This window comes from Pavona decussata, unplaced genomic scaffold (assembly GCF_977016875.1).
Source record: "Pavona decussata unplaced genomic scaffold, jaPavDecu1.1 SCAFFOLD_233, whole genome shotgun sequence".
Taxonomy (NCBI): Eukaryota; Metazoa; Cnidaria; class Anthozoa; order Scleractinia; family Agariciidae; genus Pavona; species Pavona decussata.
The window spans coordinates 3,722,501-3,734,806 of record NW_028145638.1 but is presented as its reverse complement, the minus strand read 5'-3'; the positions used below and the strand labels follow the sequence as shown (position 1 = coordinate 3,734,806).

At 38.5% G+C, this 12,306-nt stretch overlaps 1 protein-coding gene and 1 long non-coding RNA gene across 3 annotated transcripts in view; one reads left to right on the top strand and one right to left on the bottom strand.

The window, feature by feature from the left end:
- The first annotated feature begins 3,682 nt into the window (after positions 1-3,682).
- LOC146458455 (uncharacterized) overlaps positions 3,683-12,306 on the top strand; it is a 9,868-nt gene continuing 1,244 nt past the window's right edge. The window contains exons 1-6 of one of the 2 annotated variants that reach the window (XM_085090944.1): positions 3,683-3,763; positions 3,860-3,902; positions 6,120-6,259; positions 8,677-8,712; positions 9,013-9,054; positions 10,190-10,286. In XM_085090944.1, coding sequence (XP_084947070.1) covers positions 3,742-3,763; positions 3,860-3,902; positions 6,120-6,259; positions 8,677-8,712; positions 9,013-9,054; positions 10,190-10,278 — 372 coding nt within the window. In that variant the 5' untranslated portion in view covers positions 3,683-3,741 and the 3' untranslated portion in view covers positions 10,279-10,286. Of the gene's footprint in view, positions 3,764-3,859; positions 3,903-6,119; positions 6,260-8,676; positions 8,713-9,012; positions 9,055-10,189; positions 10,293-12,306 lie in introns of both variants that reach the window. The other variant, XM_085090943.1, reaches the window with a different exon arrangement.
- Positions 10,501-12,306, bottom strand: part of LOC146458451 (uncharacterized) — a 62,539-nt gene continuing 60,733 nt past the window's right edge. Inside the window, exon 2 of the long non-coding RNA XR_014858276.1 lies at positions 10,501-10,736. This is a non-coding gene — a long non-coding RNA (uncharacterized LOC146458451). The remainder of the gene's footprint in view (positions 10,737-12,306) is intronic.

Here is a 12,306-nt window from a genome sequence, read left to right as displayed (position 1 = left end):
TCCTCATTTCTCTTACCGTAAACGTTTACCATTGTTAGTGCACGAAAAAGAGCCCAAAACTGAATCGAATAACTAATTAACGGCTATGAATAGTACAATACCCGTAGACAATTTGACAAGGACATGACAAGGGACATGAATGAAACTCTTCTTTTCCTTCGATGTCTTCGGGCGACTTGTCAAATGGCTCAGTGAAAAAAGAGAGAGAAAAAAAAGCCGACAGCGGTACCTCTGGACACTTTGCCGGAGCGTTGTACCATGACGATGCACCACGAGATTTCGGCCCGCGCTTCGCTTATGCCAGCTGGAGATGGTTCCGCGCTGCTTTCTGATACCTTGTCCCCGACAAGACCGTGAGGGAGAGAAAAGTCGGTCCCTAGACCGTATGAGACAGATCCCTTTCGTTGGCGTCTCAGTTCCACCTTACTGCTTAAACTGAGATTCAGCCATGTATAAGCGCGGAATACAATGTAGTCATTTTGTCTTCCATGTGGTACGTTTTGAGGTTTGAGCATGCGCACGGGCTAAAACGATATAATGACAGAAGGATGACTCGTGGTCAAACGACCAGTAGTCTTGGAGGTACCGCTAGTCTTGGACTCCTTTTACCTTATTTCATTCTTACAATTTTTATTGCCGTTTTCCCGAAAACGATTGCTCCTTCGATGGATTGTTGACATTGTTAAGAGAATCCGCAGGTCGTCACTCGAAGAGCTTTGTGAAAGCCGTTGCTATTTTTCTGTTTTTGGCTATTAAGTCAACACTTATTACCGTTCCATGTAATGAAAATGTGCCACGTTTGTTACTACAACAACTCAGATGCTACCTTTCGCCTCTTGTCTGGTAACATCGATCCTAACCCTGGACCGGCTTCTGCTTCGACTGCTGGTAAGATCAATTGCCTCGTGATGAATGCCAGGAGCTTAAAAAGTTATCACAAAGACAGCACAACAAACTGGCAATCCGTGTCTAACCTCCATCGCTTCCATGAGCTGGTGTACGCCAAAAACTCTGACGTTATAAGCGTCAATGAGACATGATTGAACCGAAATATCAGCAACTCTGAAATATTGCATTCTGGCTTTACAATATTTATGAGAGATCGGTCTTATCGAGGTGGTGGTGAAGTTCTTATCTCAATCAAAACAGCCTTCTTCAAAGCTGTCAAAGAATTTAAACCTGAATCGGAAGCCGAGCTGCAACAGCTTGAGATCATTTCTGCCGAAATTACTACACTTACTGGTCAAAGAATTTTATTCTGTTTTTGCTATAGGCCACCCAATAAAGACCGAAGTTGGATGAATGAATTCGATAATTTTCTGCATGAAGTTTGTGTCCTGTTCGACAAAATGGTAATTTTGAGTGCTTTACTTTGCCAGACATCCTCTTGGACTCTATTGACTGAGTGCATCGGATGTTAACGAACTAGCCTTTATTGAAACCTTTCACGACCACCTCTTGACATGCACAACTCGATAAAAAACCCACTCTAGCAACAACATACTTGACCTTGTAATCACCAGCGTACCGAACCATGTCAATGTAGCCGATATATTGTATCCAAAAGATACGTTTTTTTTTTTACAGACCATAGCGTCATTATTTTCCAGTTTAACGCTTTTATAAAAGCCCCGCCAAAAACCCTGAGATTTGTCTACGATTATGCAAAGGCGACTTTGAGGGTCTACTTACGGCTCTGTCAGCAATTAACCTCTCTTCGATTATAGCCAATGACAATATAAATACTGACTGGCATCAATGGAAAGCCGGACACGTTTCTTGTAGTGGTCTCTGACTATATACAGACCAAGAGGCTAAGGGACGGAATCCCACACCTTGGATGTCTGGTGTCATACTTAATTTGATTAAGAAAAAGGACTCTATAAGACAAAAGCTGAAACTATCTCCCTCGAGTCACCTGAGGGAGAAGTTAAAAAAATTGCGCAAAACAGTTAAGCATGCTGTGGAACAGCCGTGATGAGTTTCTTGGTTCCGTCGAGTCTGACCCCAACACAAACCCAAAGCGTTTTTTGTTGATATTGAGGCTAAATTCCAAATCGCATACAATTCCTGATCGATTCTCGACGCCAATATCAGCCAGTGCCTCCACCGACCCAGGTAATCGTACGCCGTTGAGATCTTCAGCTGAAAATCCTCGGGAAATAACTCCTACGTCGCATCAGTTTTCGCACATGACACCCCCTCCCCTCCACGGCTAGCGAAGTCCAATCCGCGCTTGAAACGCTTGATGTCACGAAAGCCACAGGGTCTGATAAAATCCCAGCGAAAGTACTTAAGGAAACAGCCTCTGTAATTGCACCATCTCTTGTAAGCTTTTTAAAAGGTCATTAAGCGCTGGTTCTTCCCCACAGAACTGGTAGGAAGCTAACGTTGTTGCTGTTTTCAAAAAGGGTGAGGCCGAGTGAACAGAAAATTACAGGCCCATCTCCTTACGGTCACTGATATCCAAAGTCTTGGAGCAGTTAGAGCGATGTGTATTTAACACTTCAACGATAGACTGTACGAGGTGGTAAGAGATTGTCAACATGGATTCATTAGAGGGAAATCATGCACCTCCAACCTTTTGGAAGTTTTAGACCACGTGGGCTCCCTACTAGACGACGGAAAACGGGGTGGACATGATCTATACGGATATGTCTAAAGCCTTCGATAAGGTGAGCCACGGCTGCCTGCTGCAAAGTTCCACGAGTTTGGATTTGGAGGCAGGGGCCTCTTGCAGTGGTTTAGCTCTTACCTGATGGGTCGCTACCAACGTGTAACAGTGCTGGGTGAAACCTCTGATACTTTTCCTGTCAGCTTCGGAATACCTCAGGGCTCCATTTTAGGTCCGATGTTATTTCTCATCTATGTAAATAACTTGCCCGATTCTGTCCTGACGAGCCATGTTGCCATGTTTGCCGATGACACAAAAATATATATACAACTTAAGTCTCAGGAAGTTGCTGCGTACCTACAAGCTGATTTCCTTGTTGGCTATTTGACAGACATCACACTTGCAGCTGGCTGGGATTTTCATTTCTTAAAAGTCTTGTTCGCTGGCAGTGAAGAGCGGGTATTTTTTCCCAGGAACGATTAATAGTAACCAAGATTGACGTAGAGACGCTCAGCTAGTGTTTAGTGTAACATACGATTAATTTTCTCTAAAAGGGTCGTTGGGTACTTCTGGTGAAGACTAGTATTGGCCAGTCGAAATCTTGTACACTCAAGCCTTTTCACGTTGTTTGATCAGTCTTTGTTGAAGTAGTCCCTTTGACTTTCATTTCTATTTTTGCCAGAAATAGTTCGATGAAGATTAACAGTATAAATATTATGCAATGTCACGCAAATGAAGATGAAAACGGTGTTATGACAACTCTGAATCGTCGTTCGATTTTATTTTGATTTTTACTTGCTTATGTACTTGTACCAAACCTTTGCATATAATCATTCACAATGTTTGGAAAAACCAAAAAAACAAAAAGCAAAAGCCTATTTTGAAACGGGGGAGCCCTCCAAAGAAATGGCGGGAACAGATCAAGTGCAAGCGGTGAGTTCGGTGCCTCTTGTATCCTCCATCTATTTCCTTTAGTCAAAAGGGAAGTCATTCTCGATCTGATCTCCAAGGAGACCCGCTTGAAACCAGGAAGTTGTTCGCGAAATGACGTAATGCCCTGCGCGCTGTGATGCCTCGCCTTTCACAGGCGCGCCCGCAAACGCTTTCGATTAAAATATGAAAACAAAATGGCGGCACACAGGCGGAAAGGTAAGTTGACGCTTTATTACGGTGTATTTCTTCTTTCACTGCAAACTGAAAACTTTCCAGGGACGTTGATGTTTACATTTGTCTTCTTTGATTTAGGACCGCGTCCCACGGAACGTGAAATGGATAGGCCTTGGAGAAAGTAAGTTAGATTTTCAACAAGCTCAATTTAATCATCAAGCTCTAGGGCCGTTTACACGTTAAAAGAGAAGGGACGGCTCGGTTAGAAACAAGTACCGGTTCCAGACGAAATCTTCCGTTTACACGTACAAATTCTGTAATGAACCTAACAGAAAAAGGCACGGTACTTGAGAGCCCCTTGGAACGGGTACTAGACCGTTTACACGTTGTTTTCTTCGAGACCGGTAACGATAGAGCCCGCAATAATTAAATAAAACTGCTTCGATTAGTTGTTTATATGCGCTTACACATACAGTACACTGTGCGTGTCTCCGACTATCATATATTTACAAGCACTTTTCTGGTCTCTTCTGAAGAGGAGAACACGAAATTCACGTTTGACAGCGCGAGTGATTCTTCAAAGAAATGCTTCTGAGAGAATGTACCGAATTAGGAGAAAAACAAGGCTTACGGTTCTCCTTTTAACAGCCCTTGTATCGCTCTTCACAGTCGCACGGAGCTTGTGGCAAATTCCAAGAACAAGCGCTTGGTTTGATGCTGCATACAGCACTTACTCTGACGATCAATGGTATGCTAAACAACTGACATGGAGTACAACGGGCTCCGAAAAAACGTAACAGAACGGTACCGAAAAAAGGGCGAGCGTTTACACGTTGAAAAGAAAACAAAAATCTGGGTACGGAACCGTTTTTTATCGGTTCCGTTCCGAAAGGGGTCCATAGCCGCCTATGGACCTTTTTAGGAACGGAACGGATAAGACTGGAACGGGTCAAGTACTGTTTAAAGGTCAAATTTTGTCGGAGCCGTTCGTCTTTTTATCCGAGCCGTTCCAATTTTTTCGGTCGTGTAAACGGCCCTTCTGATTCACCGGCATCTTTTTAGAGCTGTTTGAGAGCAAGCGGTAATTGCGAATTAACTTTGTAATCGGTTTTAAGTGTCTGTTGTTGTATTAAAATAGAAAGCATGTTTGTGAGCTTGTACAGACAAGATACATTCAGGTGAATTTGTGCTTTTAAAAACAAGTTCCGCTGTAAATGGACGGCACTTCCTTCAGTTCACACCCTTGGGTAGTTGAGCTTGAAAATGTTAAACTTCTCGTTTTCAGTCGTGTAATGTTTGTAAACTAAATGCGATTCAAAAGCTCATAAATAATTGGTGTCTTCCATAAATTAAAAAAATTGCGGACAGATTTTAGCATGCTTTGTCGAAGGTGCATGTATTATCTGCAATCTTGTAGTGAAGAAACGTTTACATGTCACATACTGTACTATTAAGTTGTTCCCACCTTTCCATGGCAAGGGGCGTAAAAGAGATGTTTGTTGTTGAAATGAGCTTTCTTTTATCAGCAAGGTATAAAGAATGGACATACCAGATAGGCATATTTTACAGATAAAAAATTTTTTTCATTTTATTTTTTTTGGATTGCAATCACTGCTCCAGTCGTAAAGTAATTAATTACCAGCTAGCCATCCAAAGTCTTAACTCTTTTCCCACCGTGCATTTAAAACCAAAGTGCTCTGAACACCAGTTGTTTTGGTAATGGACCGGGAGTTTTTTGCAAGACGTGGTGCATGTAAATGTTCAAATGAAGCTGGTACACATGGCAGATACGAAAATAAACAAGAACAATATTGTGCAAAGAGAAAGTGAATCTCATGACAAATGTTTGGTTCATTCACAAACTCATAACACTATCTGAAAGCTTCGCACAACTGTGAAAATTCTCCTAACATACTCAAGTTGTGTTTCAGCGGATTTATTTCAAAGAAATCCCAAGATCTTTCCTTTCAATTCTTAGAATTCACCTTAAATTTGCATCTACAAATATTCTTTACTTCAAACTGTTGTTGAAAAGGGCAAAAGAAAATGTGCAGAAAGCTTCCATGGCTGCAAATTTGTCTTCAAAGGATGTACTTCATTTGCATAAATTTGTTTTCCACGTATGGAATGTGAAACCCAGTTCTCCAAAGAAAACAAAAGTCCATCTTTTTGACTGGAAAATTGTCTGCAAGGGCTACTGGATTTTTTTCCCCATTTGATTCATTAACCAGCCATCAGTGGTGAAAGGGTTAAATATACTTGACTTTCAAGCTTTCGAGTTGCCATGGTTACCTTCTGAATTCATCAGCTCCTTATAACAGCATGGAGTGTCATGACACCTACCCACCAACCTTTCAACAAGAACTAATTAAAGTGAGACTATTCTTGTCTTTCTCAGCCTTTCTCCAAGATCTAGTTCCCCAGCATCACCACTTGTAAACGGCAGTGCTTATTCACCACACACACCACGCAAAAGAGAGTCATCTGCATCTCCAGTTGACCAGGAATATAAAAAGAATGTGGACTTTTTAAGAAAAGGTAAGGCAGACATTCTGATTAAAGGCTAATTTTACTGGGTCTGGTTTCTTTCTTTTTCGTTGCTCCTTTTTTTATCAAAATTAACTGTAAATAGATACTAGAGGTTAACTTGAAGACCTTATGGTTCCTTTGGCCTCTAGGCTCCAATTACCTAAATTACTTTTCTTATTATTCCCTTTAATTGACCTGTGATGTATATAACGATCCTCTGTAACTAGTTAAAGTGTGAGTTAATAAATATTGTTGTTGTTGTTGTTGCATTGGTTTTGTTTTGTTACATTGAAAATGTCTGGACTTATAAATTTTGGATGGTAAAATTTGGACAAAAATATGGTAGACAATGTTTTGGCACATTTCACCTGTTGTTTGTCTTGAAATTGTAGATTTAACACTCTGAGTTGATGCAGGGTGTATATTATATGTCCAGTTTGAACATAGCATAGTAGACAACATACTTTGAACAAAAACCAAAATGAAGGGAAGAGTACATAAATACTATTTAAATGTATAATGCTACTGTACCTTATTTTAATCTTTGATGATGCTCACACTAGTCGACTTCGAGGGTCCAGTCACTTAGTTTGAAGACGATGCATGTCTTATATTTGTCATCCTAGTGAATCTAGTAAACTGAGTCACACTGTTGGGTATTTTCACAAGCTGTGCTTGTAGAAAAACACTTACAATACTTTTATTACAGTAATTTGCAGATTTACCCAAACATACACAATCAAAAATGCTTGAGTTTTATTGTGTTGGAAGGGGAAAACTTGTGGACATTTGTTTCATGTGTGAAAGTTTATCAGGGTCCGAAATTGCGCTTTCCTGGTCGCCAATGCGACTAAAAATTTTTGCACTGGCGACCAGAATTTCACAACTAGTCGCCAGCGGGCGATTAACTATTTCATGCCACGATCATTGTACAAACAATAACTTTGATTTTCAGCCAAATCGATAAAAATAAAATTCAAAGCCGCCCGCCAATTGGTCACTCAGTTTTTACCTTTCCACTGCTTTTGAAGTATAAAACCGATTTTCTTGTTATTATAAATCTATCACAATGCTTCACAGCTTGAGCAGTGCGAAGCTTCGCCGCCATGTTTTTTGAACGAGAAATGCTGCACGGTTGTGGCCTGGTGCGAACAACATGGCGATCCGTCGATTGTCTTGACAGAACGCGAAAGGAAAGATCATGTACGGTTTTGAATATAGAGCAAAGAACCAACCGGCAGTTTTTCAATCGGGTACATTTCTTCTCCAAAAGTTAGAGACAAGAGAAGGTATAAAGTAGACTTAAAACATTTAGCAGTCTTATGAAACTGCGTATATAGCCGGCATTCGATTCGTTCGTCGTGGTTTTTCAGTGGTAGGTGAATAAATCGCCATTGCGGCCCCAAATGCAAACGTGTTCTCTTTGTTCTGATTCTTAAAAGAAAAATTGGCGACCAGAATTTTCCATCTGGCAACCAAAAATTTTGGTTTGTGTTTCGCTGCGAAGGAAAAATTTTATTGACACTTTTTTTTCTGCTTTTTGGCGACCACATTTTTCCATATGGCGACTGAAAAAAAAATTTCAGTCGCCACTTGGCGCCTGCCTAAAAAAGTTAATTTCAGACCCTGTTTATTCATCCAAAATTTTCATTGCATTTAAATCTTGTAATCCCAAGTGGCTGGTCCAAGTCTAGTTTTCCTTAGCTAGTTTAGTATAAACATACCTACCCGCCTCGACTAGCTTCAGCTATTTGTGGGTAGGTATATAAACACCTTGTAACTGTCTATTTTTTTAATAAAGTGTTGTTGTTGTTGTTGTGATTTGACTAGAAGCATTTGTTAACTCCCCTGTGGATGGGGTTGTAAGGGATGTAAGGATGAGACTAAGTAAGGTTCTTCTCTAAGAAAACATCACAATGTGATTCACTTATTGCTAAATTACTGACCCTACGATCTTCCAATAGTCTGAAAGTTATCAATATTTAGTTATAAAGTTATTCTGATCTCTAAACTTGCTGTCATAGACCTACAATATTGTATTTTTATTTAAAAATATATTAATAACTATTCGTCTTTTATAGTTCTTCGTAAAACTCTTTTTATTAAATCACCCTTTCCTGATTAACTCACGATGTTGTGTTTTTATTTATTTTTATTTCTGTCATTTTTTTCTAGTATATAAATTTTGTTTTAAATAATTTAAAACAAAATTTATAATTACAATGCACTTTACAATTATTGTAAAGTGCATTTGATCATTTTGTCACATGAAAAATGAGCTATACATATTCATAAATTATTATGAAACTTATGTAAAGTCCTTCGGGAAGAAAAACACAAAAAAATATTGATGACAAATCTAATGAAGGAGTCATCTTCAGTGCACCTGCTTCTATAGACTAATTGTTTCTCTATTTAATTTATAGAATGGCACAAGTTTGAGACTGAAAGGTCAAGAAAAGGTAGCCTTGAGTTGTTTATTTCCTCTGTAAAATATGGCCACTTCTTTTGGTTTTGTTATTTTATGTTATTTTTAGTCATGTTAATTTTGGTTGAGTTTTAATTATTTTTAATCAAAATTGTTCAGTGTGAAAGTGTGAATACTAGAATTATTCTGAAATCGTTATTGCATCAAAAGGGAACATTAACATGAAACAAATGCAAGGTGAAAATAAAGCATGTGGTGGTATGTGCTTCATTCTTGCTGGCTGCAGGAAATTCATTTTAAACAAATAACTTAGCAAAAATCTGTTTAATTTTAGACACTGTGACAGATCTTGTTATACGAGAACCAGAATTAAAAGGTATGCTTGTCACTCTTACTGATTAACATAATTTAAATCTTCCTACCCCCCTCCCCTCCCAACCCCATCGCCATGGTAATCACTAGTGTTGCTTTCCATCCTAGAAGAACACTTTCAAATTTTCTTCCCAAAACTTTTATGTTATTTGCCATGATTTAATTTGCCTCTGTATATTTAAGTCTTCAGAAGCTTGCAACTGCCAGAGCTTAACATGGTTTCTGTAGCATGAAGTAACAAGGAGTATTACTTCACCTTTTTGGATGGAAAGCTACACTGCAATCCATTACAGGATTATCCCAGTCCTTTTGTAAGGTTTCCCTTACAACTACCTGTATCCATTTATACTCCTAGCTAGGTTGTGTGTGTCTATGTGGAGTAAATCCAATGAAATGTCCAATGTGCCAGCACACCTGTTCACAGTTGCTGATGCCATCTTGGTTGGGTAGCAAACAAGACTAAAATATGAAAATTAAATATGTAAATAAGTTCATTACCTGATACCTGGTCACTGTGACAAAATAGAGCTCATCTGGAGCAATTTCAACTTTAAGGCTTACATACATACATACGTTTATTGAAGCTCCCTTTACAGGGCTTATCAGCCACAATATATTAAAATTACAAGATAAGGAGAAAGAATAAAATGTAATAACTAATGAAATTAACTACTAAGGGAAATAAAGATAAATCAATTTTATGTGAACAGCATATTTACAAGTCTCTTCTTAAAAGTACCAGAGTTCACCACTTCTTTGAGGTCTTTGGCAAGTCTGTTCCAGCAGGTAGCCCCTCTATAGGCAAAGGATCGCTGCCCAGTTTTTAATCTGCATCTCGGCAGGCAAAGAAGTCACTTACACTAGTCTTGTTGAAAACCCTTCATTTAGTACTACTTACATGACACCTTGGGATGAGATGTTCTGTGTACATTCCATGCTTTGTTTTGGAAATTCTTGTTTCTATGAAATATAATATTCAAATGCGTGTAGGCCCAAGTATTTTACAGAAGTGTTTTTTAAAGTAAACTCAATTTTTTTAATCCATTTTCAGCGCTCCAGGCTGTAACTCTTTCGGTTACCAAAGCAAGTGGAAAGTGGTAAAAATAATGGAAACTTTAATTTTGTTTATATTTCTACAGACTTCCAGCCAATTGATGTGGATGTTTTTCTTGAAAATCTTCACCAGCGACAGCAGCAACAGCAGCAGCAGCAGCAGCAACAACAATAACAAAACAAGTAATGGTGAAAACAGATTTCTCACTCCTGATGTAGTGAATTATTGTTCCTTTGCTATTCATCTCTTTTTCTGTCCGTCCGACTGGAAGTCACTGCTCAGATCTACAAGTGTCAGGCGGAAGGGAGCATATTTTAGATTCATTGTTACATTTCTGGTACCAATGTATCTAAAGTAGACGTCCCCTCTACCTAATAAACACCATGCTTCTTGATATGTAATATTCAGTTAATCTTTGTTTAATGACAGTACTTCCTTTTGCTATTGTGCACACATAATGCGTATCTTGGAATGGTCTGAGGAACTCTGATTTCTTAACCCTTTAACCCCTAATGTCAAAAAACAAATTCTCCTATCTTGTCTTCAAACTTTTCTTATAAAAGTACTGGGGAGAAGTTATAAAAATATCAAGAAAATTCACCTTGGGTAATCATATCCTTAATTTTCATGACCTCAGGGGTTGAAGAAGCATTGAATTACAAGGAGAAAGTTGATGTTGATCGCTGTTAGGGCTTAAAGGGTTAATTAATAAGGGCATTGCCTGCTAATATGTGTTATATGTCTCTTAAAGGGGGTTTATGATAAACAGGCAAAACTCAGCTTAAACCACTGGTTTGTTAGACCTCATGTAAACGTTGTTTAACAGCAAGCCTACAGAGAATGATAAAGGTGTTTTGGTGCCATTTTTGTTCCTAAGGACATGAAAACCTATTGGATGACAAGCTAAAGGTCTTTATTGACTTGTACTTGGCTCAATAGACCTTTATTTTTATGTAGGCCTGGTAACACAAAACAATCGACCCTGTTGGGAAGAGCACCTTAAATTAGTAAAAAGGCAAAGTTTGAGAGTCTTGTCAGGTAAAATAGCGAAGATATAGTTCCGTAAATTCAGGAACTTTTCCAAACGTTTGTGTGAAGACCGTTTCCATACAAACGTCTATAAAATTTTCAGACTTGACGGAGCTATATCTTTGTTTCTTTAAAAGACCAGACTCTCAAACTTTGCCTTTTTACTAATTTTAAGGTGCTCTTTCCAGTAGTATTAATAATATTGTTTTGCGTTACCAGGCCAACATTAAAATTTTAAATTACCGTAATAAGGGACAATAGAAACTGAGAGAAATCCCTCTAATCCATTGTATGGAAAAAGATGGGGGCTGTGCATTCTACCAAAACACCTTGCATGGCCAACAGGCATTTAGCTAGAAATCCTTATTTTTCTTTCTCGCTTTATTTTATTTATTTATTATTATTATTACATTTTTTTGGCGGAATTCGTCCCATACTAACAACATTGTGTATGGTAGGTTTGAAGTTTTAAGAACTTCTCTGTGTGTTTATATGACTGTCACCATCTTTTTCCGTCCGGTGCTTTGTTTTCGCTTAACTCAGTGACCAATCTATCAAACGCCAAAGGAATTCAACAAAAATGGTTTATTTAGTGCTAGTTGGTTTACTGGGTTGGCAATAGACCCTTCTCCAAAATGGCGGCAACAGACTTGAATGAGTTAAAATTGAACTGAATGAAAAACTGATACCAGCACTGGAAAGAGCACCTTTACTTTAGTAACCTTGCAAAGTTTCATCGTATTAGGTGTTATATCAGCTTGGGAAATGTAAGATGAAATTTGAAAAATTTACAGACATTTGTATGACTGGGGCTATACGTCATACCCCCAGTCATACAAACGTCTGTAAATTTTTCATTTTTTAACTTACATTTTCACAGCTGATATTACACCTGATATGCTGAAACTTTGCAGGGTTACTAAAGTAAAAGTGCTCTTTCTAGTGCTGGTATACGCTTTTGATTTTAACTTATTTGAATTTTCGGCCGCCTTTTTAGAGAAGGGTCTTTTTTCGTATTCACGTTTCCAGGGCAGAACATCCCTGTGTCAGATTGCTTGTTTCTCTTTTACGCGATCACTGAATTATGCTAACGACAAATTGATATTTATTATTATTAATATTATCGTCAACATTGCCGCCATCGTTGTCATCACTATCATTATAATTAATTAT